This window comes from Merops nubicus, unplaced genomic scaffold (genome assembly GCF_000691845.1).
Source record: "Merops nubicus isolate BGI_N331 unplaced genomic scaffold, ASM69184v1 scaffold14408, whole genome shotgun sequence".
NCBI classification, from domain to species: Eukaryota; Metazoa; Chordata; class Aves; order Coraciiformes; family Meropidae; genus Merops; species Merops nubicus.
This window is the reverse complement of record NW_008623795.1, coordinates 8,512-29,457: the sequence shown is the minus strand read 5'-3', so window position 1 is coordinate 29,457 and position 20,946 is coordinate 8,512. Positions and strand designations below refer to the sequence as shown.

Here is a 20,946-nt window from a genome sequence, read left to right as displayed (position 1 = left end):
CGTGATAGAGTTGGGGTGGAGAGGCAAGGCTCTAGGGAGACCTGGTGGCCTGACAGGACCTCAGGGGGGACCTACAGGAAAGCTGGGGACAGACTTTGAGCGGGGCCTGTTGGGACAGAGAGGTGCCCAGAGAGGTGGTCGCTGCCCCATCCCTGGAACCATTCCAGGGGATGCTGGATGGGGCTCTGAGCAACCTGATCTATCTGGGGATGTCCCTGCTCCCGGCAGGGGGTGGCCTAGATGACCTTGAAAGGTCCCTTCCCACCCAAACCATTACATGAGGCTATGATACTTTCATAAAAACAGAAGCAAATGTCTTTTGACTTCAGTGGTGTCATCCTGCCTGTGTCTGCTCGTGGTGGCCTGGGGACAGCTCACCTCTGCTCTTTGCTTGGGAGGGCTGAGCAGAGAGCTGCCTGTCTGGAGGTCAGATGTGGTGCTGGGCAGGGGTTAATTTGGCCTTGCTGGCTAAGGAGACTGTGACAAGAGCAGCAGCGTGACCTGGGCTCTGTCTTGCTGCATTTCTCAGGTAATAAACCTGTACCAGATGACCCCAGAGATGTGGGAGGAGAGGATCACAGCCTGGTACGCCGAGCACCGGGGCAGAGCAAGGTGAGTGTGTGCTGCCCTGCTGGGTCAGGGTCAGTCCCCTCCCCCTGAAGTGTCACCAGGGTCTGGGGAGCTTGGGGGGGGTGATGGATGAGCGCTGCTGACAGCAGGGTTAACCCTACACACCTCTGTAGGCTCACAAAGGGCAAAGGGCTTCCTTTGGTTGCTCTGCTCATGCCCTGCTGTCCCCTGGTCACTGGTGGGGTCCTCAAGAGAGTTCAGGACTGATCTCAGTACAGGACTCTCTGCAGGGGAGCAGGGAGGGGCTCAGGGGGCTTTTCAGGCCAGGAAAAGAAAGGGAGGTTTGGACTGATGAGAGGTGTTGCTGCATAGGGAGGATAAACCTGAAATCAGATGGATCCAAATGAGACCTCCCAGCCTGGGGTCTCCTCTTTGTGTGGAAGGGGCTGGGAGGTGGCCTGGGCATGGCTGGAATTGCTGTGTCTCTCCAGGGAGCAGCCATGAAGGTGCTGGGAAGCTGCAGAGCAGGATTTGCTGTTGGACTTTATTGATCCTGCCAGCAAAGGCAGCCTGACCCGTGTGATAGCGACAGGCCAGGCTTTAAACCCTGGGAGTGCTTAGGATCAGGAAGAGCAGCCATCCCCCTGGCTCTGATCCTGCCAGACGTTGTAACACTGGCCTTTCTTTGTCCAACAGAGATGAAGCTGAGATGGAGTACCTGAAGATAGCTCAGGACTTGGAGATGTACGGAGTGAACTACTTTGCGATTAGGGTGAGTGCAGGCTGTGGGTCAGGTTCCCTTGCCTCCACCTTCTGTGTGAAGGCTGTGAGGTGGGACTAGTGGAGCCTCGGGGAGCCAGCAGACCTGGGAGATGGCTGCAGTGTGCTGGGGAGTCCCTGCTGGCTGCTGGGGAGGCAGAAGCTCTCCTGATGGGGAGTGCTGGGGGGTCACCGCTCAGCGCCGGGTGGTGACACCAGCAAGGGCTCACGTCAGACCCTCCGAGTGGAGTAAAAGGAGTTTCTGCTCTTTTCTTTCCTCATGTAGAACAAAAAGGGCACCGAGCTGCTCCTTGGAGTGGACGCCTTGGGTCTTCACATCTACGACCCAGACAACAGGTTGACCCCTAAAATCTCCTTCCCTTGGAACGAGATCCGGAATATCTCATACAGCGATAAGGAGGTAGGGACACGTTCCCCCTCCCCCCTGGGGGCAGTGGGGACACAACTGCAGTTTAAAATGATTTCCCTTAGCTGTGCTTGCCTGCCACCAGCTTAGCGAAGGGCAGCTCAGCTTCTCCTTAATTCTGAGCCTTTCTGCAGCCTTCCAGGAGTGGGCACACAAGGGGTCAACTGGGAACTGTTGTCCTCTTTGGTTTTAGAGGACATTCAAACCCATTGTGCAATGTTTCTAAAATAACAAGATTGCCATTGATGTGCTTAGCCCAAGTATCAGAGTTCAGAAGTTGAGATCTCTGCTTTAACATATATATTACTGCATATATATATGCTGCCTGATGAAATACAGGGAGGTATTCCTGGCAAGAAGAGCTCTTGCCATATCATTACATCATCTTGAGTTTTCAGGCTGCTGGGCTTGGCATAACAGCTGGAATCATTTTAGGAAGTTGAGTAATTTAAGCTTGCTATTGGATAGTTATTTATTAAATCCAGAGCGTAAATATGAATCTTCTGACTCATTGGCTGCCAAATCTTGTTGAGAATGGTGGTGAAATGGGCTGTGGAGGGGAAACTGAGCTGCTCAGTGTTCTGTCGGAGAGCTGCTCAAAGGAAACCAGCTGCCTTCATGATAAGGAAGCAAATTAACTTCTTAATTAAAATTTTTTTTCCCAATCTAAACATGATATTGATCAGGGTAAAAGTTAAAGGTTTCTCATCAGCTGCATTTATTGCATGTCTTGTGAAGTTTTATAAGTAGTAGGGCTGTGCTGGAGTTCTCTTTGCTTGCCTTACTCCTTAAAAACAAAGAGTTTCACAACTCTTCAGGCCAGTCCAGCACTTGGTGACTTCCTGAGGCTCTCCTGTCCCTGGCAGAGGAGCACAGTGGAGGCTGTCAGTGTAGGCATCCCCACACAAATCCAGGGATTGAAGCCCCAGCCTGGACAGGAGGCTGGAACAGAGCTTTGTCCTGGGGGAAGGGGCTACCACCGTCCACAGGATCAGTCAGCTGGGTGATGAGGTGACCACAAGTAGACCTGATGTGATGGAAAACAGCTTAATCACTGGGTGTGACAGCTACGTTGACACCACAGAGGGGATTTGCTGTAACAGGGATGGACTGTTTGCATGGAACTGGAATTCTCCTGGCATATTTCTGCTGCTTTCAGTGACTGGGGGGGGTTCGGCCAGAGCCCGAGTCCAGGGACGTTCACGCTTGTCTGCCTGGGTGAAAGTCTTCAAAGACTGGCTCTTAAACTGCCAAAGTGAAACACTGCCAGGGCGAGCTCTGCTGAGCCCTTTCCAGGCAGAGCATTGCACTGACAAATAGACCTGCTCTAATGGACACGGGGTGCCTGCTCCAGCCATGGCTCTTCAGCCTGTTCTTTCTGTGGTGCGGGGGGCAGTGATGGAATAGATACACATCTTCTAAAAAATGTGGTGTAGCAGAGCACTCCATCTCTTCAAGCACCCTGGTGTTAGTTCAGAGTCTTCTCTCTATCCAGTGTTCCCAAAAATATCAAGTCTGGTGATGCCACCTCCTGAGAAACCTGCTGTGGGAAGGGGTGAACCCAGGCTGTGGTTACAGCTGTCCGGGTGGCACGTGGAGTGTAAATACAAGCTAGAGGGATGGAATAATATTGGAATTGTGGAGCACTCTTGTGATGCAGCTGACTTCTGGAGAACAAGACGTGTGGAAAATCCTTTTGGGGAGCCCCTAGAAGTGGAGGTGCCCATGGGCAGGGCAGCAGCTCCTGGTGCTGTGTTCCTAGTGCAACCCTCAGTTATTCCTCCCATGGCTTCTGTGCCACTCGTGTTGTTCTGACCAGAGGAACAGTTGTCTCCTTGGTTGCTGGTTCTCTTGGTTGGCTAAAAGCCATGGGGAAAGCTCTCAGCCTTGTTTGTCTGACACTGCTGACCTCCTCTGAGCCAGAGCTTTCGGGAAGACGTTTATAGCTGTGTTTTTATTAAATGCACCACTCTGATAACTCTCTCCCTCTTTATTTTTTCCTTTTCAGTTTACGATTAAGCCATTGGACAAAAAGATTGATGTTTTTAAATTCAATTCGTCAAAGCTGCGTGTGAATAAGCTGGTAAGTCTACACACAGAGTGATTGTTATTGCCTGCAGCAGCAGTTTCTGGTGGAGCTTTTCCTTGGAGCAGTCAGAGGGAGCATGCTGGCCGGGCTGGGCTGTAGATGTGATTTGGTGTAGCAGTTACTACTCAGTTACAGGCTCTAGAATTTAAGTGGGAGGCTCGAGACAAGCTCCTTCACAGAACCTCTGCCCCCTCCCCTGTTTTTGTGCTCCCTTCCTGAGCTCTCAGGTGACAGCTGACCTGTGAGGTGGAAGCACTTAGTAAGTAAAACTGTCATCACCCTTGTCTTTGCTGCACATCCTCCTTGTCCTCCTGCAGATCTTTTCCATTCTGCCTTGGGAAATAGCTCTCCCTGTTTTGGGATGCTCTGTTATAGTAGTTGCAGTGCTGGCTTTCCTAGGCTGGTCCCCTCTGAGAACACTCTCCTTGCATGAGGATGGAGTGGGCTATGTTGAGCTGCTCTGTTTAGCACCTGTGTTAGAGCCCAGCTTTGGATAGTTTCCTGCATTTGGGATCTGGAGGAGCTTTCTTCCAAATTCTGGACCTTTGCTGTCCTGGTTATAGACTGTCCTGTACTTTACGTGCCATAGGGAAGTGGGGTTTCCTAATGAAGGTCTCATTCATTGCACTCATCAGGTTCATACTGCTGAAGCTCCTCATTCTTTAGAAAAGAATCTGAGTTTAGAAACCTGCTTCTATTGCTGAAAAGAGCTTCCACTCTCTGTGTACCCACCCCTTTGCTAACCCTCCCCTAGTACTGCCACCTCCCTTGTCCTTGAGTGCCAGAGGAAACGACATTGGTGCTCAAAGCCTTTGTCTGAAGATATCCAAGGAAGTTCTAGATAAACCTTCTGTTTGTCCAAGGTGGAAAGTGGGTTTCCTTCTTTTAATTTTTTTTTCTTTCATCTCAATGCTTTAAACGTGCAGTTGGAGAAGGTGCAAGTTCATCTTGAACTTAAAGAAAAGGAGCAGTGAGAACCAGGGAGCCAGTCAGAGCTGTCTTTGTTTCATCATTTGGCCTAATGCCTTTTTAAGGATCAAACTTGCCAGAACCGTGCTGTGCTGGAGGCACAGAGAACAGAAAGTTGGACTCTGCGAGGAGCTGACAGTCCAGGAGCTGGTGTTTGGTCTGGGACTTGACTGTGTCTTGGCTCCCTGCCCTTTGTACGTGTAGGGGAGCTCAGGGGGTTTGAGATCAGTGGGTGGAAGTTCTAGTGTGTCAAGAATACAAACCACCTCATCAGCAGCATGTGTACAGCTGTCTCTCTGCTCTTCACCCTTGCCTGGAATAGATCCTTCAGCTGTGTATTGGAAACCACGACCTCTTCATGAGGAGGAGAAAGGCAGACTCTTTGGAGGTCCAGCAGATGAAGGCACAGGCCAGGGAGGAGAAAGCCAGGAAACAGGTGAGAGACATCACGTAGAACTAGACTGTGAGCCACAAGCATAAATGCAAATGAGCTTGGCAAGGAACAATCTCCAGAACAACATCAAGCCCATGGAGCAGCTTTGAGGGATGGTCCAGCTGAACGTTTCTTTTCAGTAGCCTGCTCCCACCTCACCAGTCATCCTCAGCGGGGCTCTGTGGGTTGCTGGCAGCCTGAGTCCAGCCCCACACTCGGGAAGAAAACCAGGAGGAAGGGAGGGAGGAGCTGATCTGGGCATCCTAAGAGCACATCTCTCCTGAGAGCATCTTCCCTCCCGCAGCTCGCCTGCGCTCCGGAGCTGGAAGGCTTTAGCATGGTGGGGTTAGCTGCTTGTAATTCACTCCGGGGCTGCGAGGGAGAGCTGGGCGTTGCTGAAGCTCTTCCCCTCGTTTTCTAACTCCCCAGTGATGGGATGCAGGCCGGCGTTTTGGGCTGTGCTGCCTGCATGCTGATTTGGGGCCGGGCTCCTTCAGCTGCCGCGGGTCAGCCCGGGCGGTGCTTTGGAGGCAGCAGCGTGTGGCCCGACGAGCCTATCTCAGCAAATTGGCTTGTATGAATCATTGTTCTCTGCTTGTAGACCTTTTCTACTCACTGAAACCCTCGCAGCTAATCTCGGTACCGGTGCTTAGAATATAAATGTCCCTTTTGCAATAAAGCTGCTAGATAGCAGCAGAAGAAGCCCGAGCACCCAGGAGGGCATTATGCTCAAAGGAGTGCTAAGTTAATGGATTGGAGCATGTCCACATGCTGCTGGGCTCGGCGTGGAGACGCTCAGCTGACCTGGAGATGTGAGTTGGCTCATCTTGCAGGCACCTCCTCAGCAGTTCTCCTTTCTGTAGCTTGTGGGGTGGCAGGAAGGGCAGGATGTGAGTCACCACGAGGATAGCCACGCCCAGCTCCCCCAGGGAAGGGGGCTTCTTGCTTCCCATGGGGATTCCTCTGGTCAATAAGGAGCTGGCATCAGTGGAGCAAAAGGTCCTCCTTGGAGGGAGCAGCATGGTGTCCGAGCTCTGGTGGCTTCAGGGACAGGTTTTACCATCTTGTGAGCTTTTGATGCACCTGAGTAACGCCAGTAAGACCTGAGATCTGTGCTCAGCTGGGAGAGGTGAGGGCACTGAGGATGAGCAGAAGCTTATTGCTTTGCCTGAGCTCTCAAATCCAGAGCATTTGTGCTCTACAAGAAAGGTCAGGCTTCTGCTTGGCTCGGCCGCCCTCTCCCGAGCCAGCCGCTGTGCTGTCTCGCCTGCCTTCTCCTCCCTCCCCAGGAGCCACAGTTGTTAACTGGTTCCAGATAAATCCTTTGATACCAGGCAATTCTTGTTAATGCAAATCCTGAGTGGGATGCATGTCGTAATGATAATTAATGAGGGGAACCTTTAATAGGAGGAAGCGGAGCCGCTGGAGCAGTGGGCGTCCCGCTCGCAGAGCACAGTCGGTGTCCAGGCAGCAGAGAAATGTGTCTGGTCACACTCAGTTCCCTTATTAAACCCAGCAGGTGGCCGGTGGGCTGCTGCAAGGAGGTTGGTCCCTCCCCCTCCCCTGTTCATTAGCCCCGTGGCTCCCTTTGGGCGCTGGGCTAGCGGAGAGGCAGGCGGTGGGCACGCTCTGTCTGCACCACACTCTGTCTGCACAGCACTCTGGGTGTCTTCTGGGGAGAGGGGGCAGATTCTGGTGGGTTGTCTGAGCGTGGCTTGGATCTTGAAGCGTTTCTCCTTCCTGCAGACCGAGCTGGGGGTGGGGAGTTTGTTCTATCTAGGAACTGGTGGAGGTGGTCGCACTCTTCGTGACCTCCCCTGTAAAGGAGTGGAAGTGAAGTTTCCAGCGTGCTGGGTTAGGTGTCTGTCCAAAACTAGCAGCTATCGATGTCCTTCAGCCTCCTGCCTCACGGCGTGTCTGTATCTCATCGTTGGGAGATGCCCTCAGACTGCCCTTCAGCCCAGCCTTGCTGTCTGCTCAGCCTGCTGTGAGGAGGCCCAGGCAGAGCTGGAGCTCCTGGGGCCCTGCTTGCCTGAGTCAGTGCAGGAGGGTGCTGGCTGTGGAGCTCAGCACCCGCGGACAGGGTGTGTGGCAGCACTGTGGGGAGCAGCCTGATGGGAGGACAGGGGATTGTCTTGGGAATGGCATGTTTCAGGGGAGCAGGGTGCACCAGGTCACCCCATTTCATAGACTCTTAGAATCACAGAATCATTTAAGTTGGAAAAGACCTTTCAGGTCATCGAGTCCAACCATTAAATTAGCTCTACAGTCTGCTGCTAAATCGTGTCCCTCAGCACCACCTCTGCACGACTTTTAAACATGTCCAGGAATGGGGACTCCACTGCTGCCCTGGGCAGCCTGGCACAGCCCTGGACAACCCTCAAGGGCAAGAAATTGTTCCTCAGGGCCAACTTCAACCTCCCCTGGGGCAACCTGATGCTGTTTTCTCTTGTCCTGTCCCTTGTTCCTTGGGAGCAGAGCCCGACCCCCACCTGGCTCCACCCTCCTGTCAGGGAGCTGGGGAGAGCCAGAAGGTCTCCCCTGAGCCTCCATTTTTTTTAAGATTAAGAAGTTCCCCATGTTGCTAAGCAGAGAGGAGGCAGCAGCACACTCCTGTGCCCCAGTCCCCACACAGTGACCCTGCCTTATCCTAGGGAAAGCCTTTCTAATGTGTGTATTTCTCCTCGCTTTCCCCAATCCCTTTTCCCTAGATGGAACGACAGCGTCTGGCCCGAGAGAAGCAGATGAGAGAAGAGGCTGAGAGGACAAGGGATGAGCTGGAGAGGAGGCTGATGCAGTTGAAGGAAGAGGCAACGATGGCCAATGAGGCTCTGGTAGGTCTCTGGGAGCTTGTTTCCTAAGGAACTGCAGATGTTCCTCCTGATTTCCACTGCCGCAGCATTTTAGGAGGTACATTGTGACTGTCCCATGGCTGTTCCCTGCCTGCTGCTGGTGGATGGTGATCGGGAGGCTGGGTGGAAGGAGGAGGGTTTTGGATGGAGCCTGGGCACCTCCAGGTCTTGGCAGCAGAAGGCTGCAGGCTTTGATGGGAGGGAGGGGCTCTATGGGCCACGGTGGCCACGCAGAGCGAGCAGCTCAGGGCCCCGCTCTGGGAGGCTGTGAGCACCTTTGGGGAGACCTCAGTGCACTCGGTGGCTTAGTGTGCCTTAATTCTCAGATGAGGTCTGAGGAGACAGCGGACCTGCTGGCCGAGAAGGCTCAGATCACAGAGGAGGAGGCCAAGCTGCTGGCTCAGAAGGCAGCTGAGGCTGAGCAGGAGATGCAGCGGATCAAGGCCACAGCCATCCGGACGGAGGAGGAGAAGCGGCTGATGGAACAGAAGGTGCTAGAGGCAGAGATGTTGGCACTGAAAATGGCCGAGGAGTCGGAGAGGAGGTCAGAGGGTACAACCTTGCAGCTGCCTCTGCTTTGCTTTCCAGCCCCCTCCTGGCTTAGCTGAAGTGGTGGCTCGTGCCTTGAGTTAGTCCTTCCAGCAGCGAGCCCTTGGCCTCCTGTCCGTGTACAACAGTGGAGGGTCCCAGGGCTCAGCTGGTGTCTCACTGTTTGCCACGGCTGGGCTGTCCCCAAGTGGGAAACAGTGCTGGTAGAGCAGTGGTGGCCCTCATCCTCCCCTGGGCTGGAGATGGAGACCCTTCTCTGAGCTCTTCACTGGGAGACTGGGGTGGAAGCAGCAGGGAGAGGGGCTGTTGGCCGGTGGGGGTGAAGGTACCGTGGTCCTTGGCACTCTGCCTTCCACCCTGCTCACACCCTGCCAGCAGCAGCAGAAGGCAGCTCTGCTTTTGGGAGATATCTGCAAACACCCACTGCAATCCCCAGAGCATTTGGCAACATTAATACACTTGGAGTTTTTTATCTCCTGGGTGGTAGATCTACATTCCCTAGACAAAATTTATTCCAATATTTACCCCTCAGTTGTTTAGATCTCCATACCATAGAATTGTTTTGGTTGGAAGGAACCTTCAAGATCATTAAGTTCAGCCACTCCCCATCACTGCCAGGTCCCTACTGCCCCACATCCCTCAGCACCACATCTCCACAACTTGGAAACCCCTCCAGGGGTGGGGACTCCACCACTGCCCTGGGCAGCCTGGCACAGCCCTGGGCAACCCTCAAGGGGAAGAAATTTTTCCTTATGGCCTATTTAAACCTCCCCTGGTTCAGCCTGAGGCTGTTTCCTCTTGTCCTGTTGCTTGTTGCTTGTTGAAGAGCCCAACCCTGGCCTGGCTCTGACCTCCTTTCGGGGAATTGTAGAGAGTGAGGTATCCCCTGAGCTTCACCAGTCGAGAGATTTCTGTTTCAGGTTAGCCTTGAGGTCTCCTTAGCTCCTAGAGTTCTTGCTTCTTGTTAAAACTGATGTTTCCATCCTCTTGATACCAGAGCCCAGGTCTCATGGTGCCTTTGGTAGTAAGCCAGTAAAAGATCATTCTTGTTTCCTTCCAGCTGATTACTCCTTTCCATGTGAGAGCTTGCTCAGTGCCAGCCTTTCTGCTTGGACGACTGCTGCTTTTGTCCTTCTCTTCTTGCCTTGATCTCTGTCTTGTGAGGTCTCCACTCAGATTTCAATATGTCAGAGAAAGTGTCCTTCCCTTCTTTGACTTCCTTCTTGTGAGAGGTCCTTGAGCCTCATCTGAGTAAATACTAGGTCCAGAATCGTTGGACCCTGTGAGTAGGCAAAGCTTTGTGATCTCAGGTGCTTTTCCCTTTTTGAATGTAGTAGATAACTGTAGGCAGAGGCTTAGTTGTCAGAAAACTGCCTCTCCTGCTCCAGCCCTGAGCTTCTGAAGTTGTTCTGGCACCTTGGCACACTTCTCCAGCTTTAGCCTTGCTCACTGGTGCTCACACAGAGCCCATGCTGGAGCTGCCCTTCTGTGCTAATTGAAATGTCCCACGTGTCAATGGTCCTGATGTTTCCCTTGCTCAAATTATTTCTTCATTTAGGGGCTTGCTGCAGGACAAACCCTAACCTATTCCAGACCTACACTGTAATCCCACTCTTCTCATTCCTCTCAGCTTCAATCTGATGTTTGCCATTGGCTGTTTTTCTTCCTAGGGCGAAGGAGGCAGATCAGCTCAAGCAAGACCTTCAGGAAGCTCGTGAGTCTGAGAGGAGGGCCAAGCAGAAGCTCCTGGAGATCACCAGCAAGTCGTCCTACACAGTAAGAGTCACCTGTGTCATAGTCCCCAGCTCCCAGTCCTCCTCTGCAGCCTGGAGGAGCCTCATCCCACCATCCCATCAGTGGAGGGGTAGGAGCTGTCTTGTTGCATTGCTCAGCAGCTCTCCAGAAACCCTCAGCAGCACTTGCCCTTTTCATCCAGGCACCCCATGCAGCAGAAGTTACTTTGCTCTTTTTTATCCCACTCCCACCTACCCTCATGCTACAGGAGCAAGGGAGCTGCTGGTGAAATGAAAGGCAGCTAATTTTAAATCAGTTTAACAAATATGCCAGAACTACACTATGCTAGCACACGTGGGGTGTACCAGCTCAGCAGTGGCCTTTAGAGTAGGGTTAAATAATTGGAAACTGGGGCTGGAATCCCTCTGCTGGGAGCCCAGCAGGAGAGAGTTGGGGTTGTTCAGCCTGGAGAGGAGAAGGCTTCAGCTGGGGAGACCTTCTGGTGGCCTTCCAGGACTTCAAGAGGCCTGTCAGAAAGAAGGGGACAGACTTTTGAGCAGAGCCTCTTGCAACAAGACAAGGGGTGGTGGTTTGAAACTCAAAGAGGGAGATTTAGCCTAGAGGGCAGGAAGAGATTTTTGGTGCTGAGGGTGGTGAGCCCCTGGCCCAGGCTGCCCAGAGAGGTGGTCGCTGCCCCATCCCTGGAACCATTCCAGGTGAGGTTGGCCTGGGTTCTGCTCCCTCACTGCAGGCGGGTTGGACTAGATAATGTTGAAAGGTCCCTTCCTACCCAAACCATTCTGAGTCTATGATTCTATGAAACAGGATGTCCTTATTTTTGTTAGGTAGGATAAACATTGTTCAGACCCTGTAAATTCAGTCGTTGGGCATGAAGTGGCCTCTGTGCACCTGTATGCTGGAAAAAAAACTTCCTTGAAGGGAGATTATCCTGTAATTGTCCATTAAGAAGATTTCACACCTTCCTCTGAAGCATCTGGTCCTGGCTGCTGCCAGGGAATGACACTCCAGACTAAATGGCCATCGCTCTGACACGTCTGGCAGTTCCTTTCCTCACCTTTGATAACTGCTGCAGGCCCCCTGGCAGTCCTGGCAGCCCCCAGCAGGTCTCCCCAGCTGGAGCCTTCTCCTCTGTGGCTGCCCCAGCCCAACTCTCTCCTGCTGGGCTCCCAGCAGAGGGGTTCCCCCCTCGGGGCATTGCTGGGGCTCCTCTGGCCCCGCTCCAGCAGGTCCCTGGCTCTGCTGTGCTGAGGACTCCAGAGCTGCCCCAGCACTGCAGGGAGTGGGTCTCACCTCTTCCCCCAACTCCTCTGGAAATTTTTGAGGAGCAGATTGAAGAGGGCTTGAGATAAGTAACTCTTCATCCCTATTCTCTGAAGTTCCTTGCAAATTTGTTCAGATGCTTTTAAAAACATCAGTGATGGAGAACAGTCAGGTGCTTTTAGCTATGGGACACTCAAGTCAAGTGATGGCTACTCAGGGCTTGATAAAGCTCAGCTTTGGAGTGATCCTTAATTTACAAGTCACAAGCATTCTGGGATCCACCACTTCTCTAATGCTGGGTTTCACTTCTGCTGAGGGTGGAGTGTCCTCATTCAAACTCTACTGCATGGCCCCAGCAGCCCAAGGCTGACATTTGAGTAGCTTGGACACATCCCTGGCGTGGCTGTGTCCATCCCTAGTCCAACAGACAGAAGAGCAGTGAGTGATCCCTCTGCCTCCCTCCACCCCTGTGCCCGTGCTGGAGAGCAGCAGCGTGCTCCTGTTCTGCCTGCACTGTTAAATTCTCATTTTGGGAATGTTGCAGCTTTCCATGGAGCTCAGCTCCACCCCGCCAGCTGCGTCTGCCTGCAGGCCATCCACCCAGCACTGCCTCCTCCAGACACGTGGCACCGTGTCCTCTCCCTTCCCTAAAGAGCCTTGGCCTTCCTGATGCTGCTGCTGGTGCCAGCAGGGATGGGGACACACTTTTTTCCTCCCCAGTGGGGTGGCAGGGTCCCCTCCTGCAGATCTCACTCCCCCTGCCCCTCTGGTAGCCCCAGGAGGAGCACTGTGTCACACGGACTCCGTGGCTGTAGTTTTTCAAGGTCAGTGGGACAGCTGTGCCCATTTCCAGGTGACACCACCTTGCTGGACCTTCCATCCACAGTTCCAGCTTCTCCCTTTCCCTGTGGCCTCTCTCATCACTGGGGACAGACTTTTGAGCAGGGCCTGCTGTGACAGGACAAGGGGGATGGTTTGAAACTCAAAAAGGGAGATTTAGACTGGAGAGAAGGAAGAGATTTTTGCTGCTGAGGGTGGTGAGCCCCTGGCCTAGGCTGCCCAGAGAGGAGGTCGCTGCCCCATCCCTGGAACCATTCCAGGTGAGGTTGGCCGGGGCTCTGAGCAACCTGCTCTAGCTGGGGATGTCCCTGCTCCCTGCAGGGGGGTTGGACCAGATGGCCTTGGAAGGTCCCTTCCCCCCACACCAGTCTGTGTGCTGTGACCATGCTGCTGTGTGTGTGTTTGGGGGCAGCTGAGGGAGATGTGCCCAGAGCTCGTTCCTGTGCAGCACTTCAGTGAGGGGGACTCAGAGGAGCCTTCCTCCCCTGCCAGCACACCCGGGGGACCTGAGGAGCCCATCCTGGCCCGAGGGATGAAGCAGTTCTGAAAGCTGCTCGTGTCCCTCAGGCAAATGGCAGCTGTGACAAATGGTGCAAGATTCCAGCTCCTCTGTTCCTTAATGAGGCTGTAATGCTGAGCTGGTTCTGTCCTGTGGTCCCAGTGCTTGTGCTGAGTTGTTCCCCCAGCACTGAGAGCTAGACAGGACTTCCCTCTGGGGAACAGGAGAGGAAGGGGGAGTGGATGGATGTGTTGTATAAAAGGCAAGAAGCAGTTAATTAAAAAAACCCAAACCTTTCCAGTCTCCCTTCCTGCTTCTTTAAAGCTTATTTTGGTGTCTTTTTAGTCCTTGAAGCCCAGGCTGCTTTTGTGATGGGGCTGGTAGGTGATGTATGAGAAAGAAGACCTGAGACAGGTCGTCAGGGCTGGGAGGACAGTTCATTGTTTCCTGGCTTGGCTCTTTGCCTCCTTTCTCATCCTTTAGGTTCCACTTATGGCAAGACTAAAGGCAGTTGTCTCTTCTCTGATCCTTTTGAAGTACTAAGTGTCTGTCTTGGGCTTGACCAGGTTCTTGAGCAGTGCAGTAGAGGCAGTGGCAGCAGGAGGAGGAGCTCTCCCTGCTGGGGAAGCCTCACCACACAACTTGCTTCAGGCTTCCTCTGTCTCTCCTGCTCTGTACTCCAGAGGGATGACCCCTGTCAGCACAGCACTCACCTCTATTAACTGCAGGAAATTGCTTTAATGCAGTACCAGGGTTATGCAGTTTGTTCCAGGTGATGAAACACAGATGGGAGAAGATCTGTGGCCCTTCTATCACACCGTGTCCCACTGACACTCATGTCCCCTGGGTTAGAAATCTGCACCTTGTGCAAGACCTGCCCAGGGTTTTTGTATTGCAATGGCAGGGAAGTGCTTGGCTCTGGGTACTAAACCTGTGCCTCTGAAAGCCCTCAGTGTGCTCTTTAATCGTAGGGTCATGGAATGGTCTGTGGGAAGGGACCTTCTAAGGTCACCCAGTCCAACCCCCTGCAGGGAGCAGGGACATCCCCAGCTAGAGCAGGTTGCTCAGAGCCCCGGCCAACCTCACCTGGAATGGTTCCAGGGATGGGGCAGTGACCACCTCTCTGGGCAGCCTGGGACAGGGGCTCACCACCCTCAGCAGCAAAAATCTCTTCCTTCTCTCCAGTCTAAATCTCCCTCTGTGAGTTTCAAACTATCCCCCTTTGTGCTGTCCCAACAGGCCCTGCTCAAAAGTCTATCCCCACCTTTCTTTGCTCTTTCCTTTCTCTTGCTTCCTCACTGCTGCTGCTCTCTGACTTCTCCAGCAGTTTCCTCGTTGTTACATGGCAGAGTGGTGCTGAGGGTGGGGAGGAAGAGCCCCTGGCACCCCTGACAAACTGGCATCTGCACTTAGGCATTGCAGCAGCTGAAGCCCGTGCTCGACTGCTACAGCTTTTGTTTGTTTTTTTTTTAAAAAACAAAACCCAACCAGCTTGCACTGAACAAAATGCTAAAGGTTGAAGGCCAGCAGGCTGGTGCTGACGGGCACAGCTCCCCTGCCCAGCAGAGATCGTGGAACCTCACGTGGGGAGGGCTTTGCAAACACCTCTGTGCCTTACAGGGAAGGGACCTGAATGTCAATGTGAAGATACAAGTATTTAAATCAGTGAAGTGCTTTGGCAGACCTGTCCCCTTCCCTTGGAGACTGGAATTCGGGTGCCCAGCTGTCCCCTTCAGCGCCCGCTCCACGATTAACGGGCTGTGTTCCGTACTAGCAGCCATCACAAAGAGGGGGGAAGAAATCATAGTGCCTTCTTGTGAGTCTTAACTCCCCTGTGATGCCCCAGCCAGGCCAAGCAGTGCAGCTTCAGGTCCCACCTTCTTTAGGCTTCTACCAGGTCCCTGAGTTGCAGCTTTGCCTCTGCAAGGTGAGTGAGATCTCATTGCTCTTGGGTTTGTCCAGCCAAGGAGCGAGTGAGGGACGGGCCCTGGCTGTTTGTGAATTCCAGGCTGGTGCTGAGGGAAGAGGCAGGTTATTGTGCAGAGTAAATCTTGTCATCACCCCGGCGTTAGAGGCTCTTGTTGAAGCACAGCTAGCTGCAAACAGTTCCTGGAGTATCCCAACCAGGAGAAACCAGGGAAAGAACCAACTGAAGCTCAAGGTCTTGGGTTTTGGAGCAGGTACCCTGGAACCATCTCACCAGCTTTTGGTGTGAGCAGCTGTGTCCTTCCACCCCCCTGGTCCAGCTGTGTCCTTCCACCTCCCCAGTCCAGGCTGGTTTGGGCACGTTGTGTTCATTGTAGGGATCCCTTAAAGCAAGAAGGAACCTCTGGCAGAGCAGTGGGTGACTGTTTGGGTGCCAGGCTGGGTTTCTCCTCCCCAGGGTGAGGGCTCAGCACGCTGGCAGCAGCTCTGAGTCAGACCTGCACACACAGTGTGCTGTCTGAAGCCACCGTGCCATCCTTGACGTGTGCCTCTGCTTCTTGCAACCTCATCTAATGTGCTGCAAGAGCGGAGTGATGACTGGAGTCAGGAAGCTCTTCCCCTGCTGGTAATGAGCCCATTTGTTAGAGGTGTGACAGGATTTTTGGCTGAGAGAAGGGTCATTTTTTTGTAGGGGAAGATGAAATCTGAGGGCCTGGCGCTGTGTGTGTCAGTGGGGGACATCACAGCATTTTGCAGGAGGCAGAAAGTCCCAAGTCCTTGCTCAGGTGTGATAGGAATGATTCCCTGGGTTATCTCTGCATTTCCAGCAGCAGCTCCTGAACATTTGGAGACTGTAAATTACTGTGAAGATAAAAAATGTATCAGTGTGTCTCCATGGACCTTACTGGCACTGGGTCCCAAGTTAACCCTTGGGGTCACATTGCTGTTCTCTCATGCTTTGGGGAGCAGTGGAGCACAGGACTCTGCTCTCATACAGGGTCTTGCATTGCCCCTGTTCACAGCTTGTGCTTTTTAGATGTGATTTAATGGTCAGTAGCTGTCAGGTGTCTCCCAAGAGGCAGCTTCTGTCCCACGTTGTTTTAAGTGGCACAGCAGAGACAAAGCCTAGATTTACTGAGGTTTGTCAATAGATTTTGGAAGGCAGGTGGTGTTTTGTCTCCTCTTTACTACCACAAAGAGAGAGGTCCTAGGGGAGCAATAGCTCTGAACTGAAGAGCAGCCTGAAATCTGAGGGGGTTTCAGGCTGATCCAGTGCTTGGGACGCTGGCCTTGTTTGCTGCTCTGCTTCTGCAGCACCTTGGAGTTCTCACCACCCTCTGAGCTAAAATGTCACCAGCTGACAAAGAGCCTTGGGAGCTGTTCTCCAGAAAGTTTGAGGCTGCTTCAGACAAATGGGGTTGTGGCCTGTGTTGCATCAGGAATATACCTGCCCCTTCCCTTTCAGTGATGAGATCCTTTCAGTCCAGCACCACTGCCAGGCAGAACACACCCAGCTCCCAAAGGAGTGTGTGAGGAGCAGCTCAGGACCTCATCAAACAGCATCACTAGGTAGCACCTTGTACTGCGTGCTTAGGTGTTGCTCTGATCTTACCTCTGTGTTACAGAACATTTCCTGAGGAAGAGTTGGGTGGCCAAAAGTAATTAATTTGTGTCTTCTCTCTCTTTCTTTTCAGCAGTCCATGAACTCAAGTACGACGACGCTGCCTACTGACCTGCCAAGCTTCAACCTCATCAATGAGAGCCTGTCCTTTGACTTCAAGGATACAGACATGAAGAGGCTTTCCATGGAAATTGAGAAGGAGAAGTACGTGGCACTCATCCAGGCTGGGCTGGGACTGGGATTTCTGGGGTGTATTCAGAAGAGTGTGGCCAGCAGGTTGAGGGAGGTTCTCCTCCCCCTCTGCTCTGCCCTAGTGAGGTCGCCTTGGGAGTATTGGGTCCAGTTCTGGGCTCCCCAGTTCAAGAGAGACAAGGAGCTACTGGAGAGAGTCCAGTGGAGGCTGTGAAGCTGCTGAGGGGCTGGAGCATCTCTGTGCCAGGACAGGCTGAGAGCCCTGGGGCTGTGCAGCCTGGAGAAGAGAAGCCTCAGAGGGGATCTGATCAATGCAGAGCAAGAGCTAAAGGGCCCCGGGGGGCAAGAGGCTGGGGCCAGACTCTGGTCAGTGGTGCCCAGGGACAGGACAAGGGGCAACGGGCACCAACTGGAGCCCAGGAGGTTCCACCTGAGCAGGAGGAGAAACTTCTTTGGTGTGAGGGTGGCCGAGCCTGGAGCAGCTGCCCAGAGAGGCTGTGGAGTCTCCTGCTCTGGAGAGATTCCAAACCCACCTGGATGTGACTCTGGGCACCCTGCTGTGGGTGAGCTGCTGGAGCAGGGGGTTGGATGAGATGATCTCCAGAGGTCCCTCCCAACCCCACCATGCTGGGATTCTGGGATGAGTAGCTCTGCCCAGAGTATGATGTCACTACTGGTTGACTCTTTCTTGGGGGGAAACACACACCTGGTGTCACAGACGTGTCTCTGTGACAAGTTTAATCCCACTGAACCCAGCACCAGTCGGTTCCTCTCCATAGGGTTGACCAAGCTCTTGTCCAGGCTGGAAATGTCTGTGTTGGTGGACTGAGCTAACAGCAGTCTGACTGCCAGAGCTCTGAGCTGAGCTGGTGCTTACATACTTGCAATATAAAGATAGCTGGAGTGTGCACTGAGGTCCACATTAGGGCTTTAACCCCTTTTCCTTGGAATCTGCATCATATTTATGTATAAAAAGTGTGTGCAAGTGAGTTTGGATGTGATTGTGAGCTTTGATCTTGTGTTCTCCTGAGGGTGTTCAGTGTAGCCTTCAAAAATTACAAATTTAGCAGAAATCAAAGCAGATCAGATTTTAATCTCTGTAGTAATAATGTGCTTTGTTCATTGACTGGGGAGGAGATCAAAGCAGGAAGGGCTCTGCCATAGTGCTCCAGCCAGGACGTTCCCAGGGTGGGAATGAAACTCCCCTGGATCCCAGAGCAGGGATTTGTTTGGCCTCTACTCCTTCCCCTACCCCACCTATGAAATACCAGACACTGTGCTAGAGACAGACATTAAAAACTTCTCCTGAAGCCAGAAGGAAAAAAAGATAGAAGCTGAAAATAACAGGATAATTCCTGGTTCTGCACCCAGGTTGCTAACTAGGTCATCCCACTCTCTGAAGCGGGAAGAGCTTGGCTCTGCCAAATGCTGTGTGCTGCTGCTGCCTGCTCCGGGACTCTTCCCCTTCCTCGGGGGCTGAGATAAACCTCACTACAGATTTGGGCACTCTGAGAAGGCTTTTTTGTTAGTCTGCTGGTCCTCTGGCCCCAGCCTTGGTGTTTAGTCACAGGTACAAGGCTGGCGTGGTGTGATTTTCCTCCACTCGAGGATTCAGCGTGACGAGGCTGAGTCCTGAGAACGCCTGGGGTTGCCTTTGGCGGGTTTCTTGTCTCTCTTTCCTTTTTTGGGAGAAAAGGCCGAGTCCTGAGAATGCCTGGGGTTGGGTTTGGTGGGTTTCTTGTCTCTCTTTCCTTTTTTGGGAGCCCTTTCTTTCTCCCAGGGATGCTGCGTGTCTAAAAGATACCTGATATTTTGGGGGCAGTGCTTGCTCCCACACAGCTTACTATCTAAATCCCTCTGAAACATGGGAAATCAGTACATCAGGGTCCTTCCTTGCTGGAAGAAGGATTCGTGGTGTTGAGTTGGTGAGCTGGGTCTGAGGGAGGGTGCAGTGGAGTCGAGCTTAAACCACTATGGTGGAGCCTGAAACTGGATAATTTTAACCCATGTCGTGGTGCAGCTTCACTTAGAATCAGGGAGACTTACAAATATCAGCCAGCAGCTCCAGCTTGGCTCTGTTGGTTTTTACAGTGATGTAACTTAGAGTGTGGCTCTCTGGTCAGCTGCCTGGGTCCTCTTTTTAGTAATGAACAATCCATTGCTCAGACTGGTTTTCTGTCTGTTGTAAGTTATCAGTTCCACACACTAGAAATGATAAAAAGAAGGTTTTCCTCTTATAATTCCATTATCAGCTGCTACAACATCATGTGCAGCTGGCCAGGACTAACCTAGGATGGGTTTTTTTTTGGTTGTGTTCTAGGGTGGAGTACATGGAGAAGAGCAAGCACCTGCAGGAGCAGCTGAACGAGCTGAAGACAGAAATTGAGGCACTGAAGCTAAAGGAGAGAGAGACAGCTCTGGATATATTGCACAACGAGAACACCAGCCGAGGCAACAGCAAGCACAACACTATCAAAAAGGTATTGGAGGGCTCCAGTTTGTATCTCACCTGATGAAATCCTTTCAAAACAATCACAAAATCACCTTTCCATCCGGTTTAAGTTGTAATAAAATCCTTTGATCTAGGCTTCCTTCCCTGGCTGCTTAGCTTTGAACCAGGGTGCAGAGGATTTCAGCTTCTGGTGCTCCTGGCGTAGATTTGCCAAAACTGAGAGACAACTTCAGTGCTGTGTGAAGGGATACAAAGGTCTCAAGATCTGAAGGTCTTGCTGAACCTTAGCAGGAGCTCTCCAGGGATGCTGTTAGAAGGGCTCTGCCACCCTGTTGACCTCTGGAACAGGAAAATCCCTGCCTGCCTAGTGCAGCCATTCCCTGTAGGCATTGCCAGGAAGCAGCACTGAGCTTGTCTGGTGAATAATAAGGGCAAATATACTCCTGGCTTACAGGCTTGCAGTAGAAAAAGCCCAAAGCCTCTCTTTTAGTCTGTTCTGGAGTAACCTGTAGTGCAGCTTCACATACTAACAGCAAAATCTTTCGCTAGCAGAGGGTGGGGGAGATGTCTGTGCCCTGAGCTGTGGACCCTGGAACCACCTGCCTCTAGAAATGTGGTTGAGAGGAGTAGTTTAGCCAGAAAATGTGGCTGGCTGGCTCTGCCAGCCCAGGCTCACACCCAACAGGTCGCCACAGAGCCCATTCTTTGTTTTTATGTCCCATCCTTTTGCTTAGTAGCTCTGCTGTTCTCCCAGCTGGGCTCAGTGTAGTGAGGAGCTGGAGGAACAGTGGGATGGGGTGTCAGCCCCACTCACTGCAAAGGCTTTTTTTTTACCCTACAGAGGCTTTTTTCCAGCTGGTTTTCTGCTAGCAGCCATCCTTGTGAAGGATTCAGAAATCTGTATGGCACAGGATGCTGTTAACAACTCCAGGTTTTCAAAACAAATCTCTCTCTCTTTACTACTCCCAGCTGAGAGTTACGTCTGAAATGATTTGAAAATATCAGTTCATGCTGACTTTCATGTCTGGGAGTTTGTGATCACTGAATTAGGGCAGGAAAATGGATCTAGTGGGTCTCACTTCCCCGTTTCCCCATGCTAGCCCTGAGCTATTCAGGTTCCTGTCCCACCAGAGCAGAGAATATAAAAATCGTGAAGGCCCCTTTGTCATGGCAGAATCTGAAGCTGTTCCTGCTCCCAGTGGGTTTTGTTAGGTTTTGTCTCTGTGCTCAGAGTCCTCAGTTTAGAGGGAAAATGCTAGATTTTCACTTCTGGCAGAGTGGAGTTCATGGAGAGCTGATGGTCCCGTTTGTGTCCCTTAAAGGAGGTGGCTGGGCCATCATGTCTGTGTTGTCAGGGCTCCTGTGATTGGGACTGGGTGGTCACTCCTTTGAAGCAGGAGTCAGGTCCTGTCCCTTCCCTTCAGGAGGGAACCAGCTCTGCCAGGCTCCTGCATCTCATCCTGCATCAGAGCAAAGGTTTTTGAGTTATAGTCTGTCAGTGGAGCACATCAGAATGAAATTACAGGTGTCTTTTGTTCAGGAGGTCATGAGGGTTTTTGTCTTTGCAGTTGTCATAGAATCACAGAATCCTTTGGATTGGAAAAGACCTTTAAGATCATTAAGTCCAACCATTAACAGAGCATTGCCAGGTCACCACTAACCCATGTCACTCAGCACCACATCTCCATGGCTTGGAAACCCCTCCAGGGGTGGGGACTCCACCACTGCCCTGGGCAGCCTGGCACAGCCCTGG

The 20,946-nt window shown here is 52.4% G+C and overlaps 1 protein-coding gene across 1 annotated transcript in view; it reads left to right on the top strand.

The window, feature by feature from the left end:
• The window catches only part of NF2 (neurofibromin 2 (merlin)), a gene marked incomplete at its 5' end in the record, with an annotated part of 27,987 nt that extends 8,660 nt beyond the window's left edge, over positions 1–19,327 (top strand). The window contains 10 exons of the mRNA XM_008945198.1: positions 530–612; positions 1,267–1,342; positions 1,616–1,750; positions 3,765–3,839; positions 5,137–5,250; positions 7,959–8,081; positions 8,426–8,643; positions 10,319–10,424; positions 16,623–16,753; positions 19,062–19,327. Of these exons, the coding sequence (XP_008943446.1) occupies positions 530–612; positions 1,267–1,342; positions 1,616–1,750; positions 3,765–3,839; positions 5,137–5,250; positions 7,959–8,081; positions 8,426–8,643; positions 10,319–10,424; positions 16,623–16,753; positions 19,062–19,254 (1,254 nt within the window). The remainder of the gene's footprint in view (positions 1–529; positions 613–1,266; positions 1,343–1,615; positions 1,751–3,764; positions 3,840–5,136; positions 5,251–7,958; positions 8,082–8,425; positions 8,644–10,318; positions 10,425–16,622; positions 16,754–19,061) is intronic.
• Between the last annotated feature and the right edge of the window lie 1,619 nt (positions 19,328–20,946).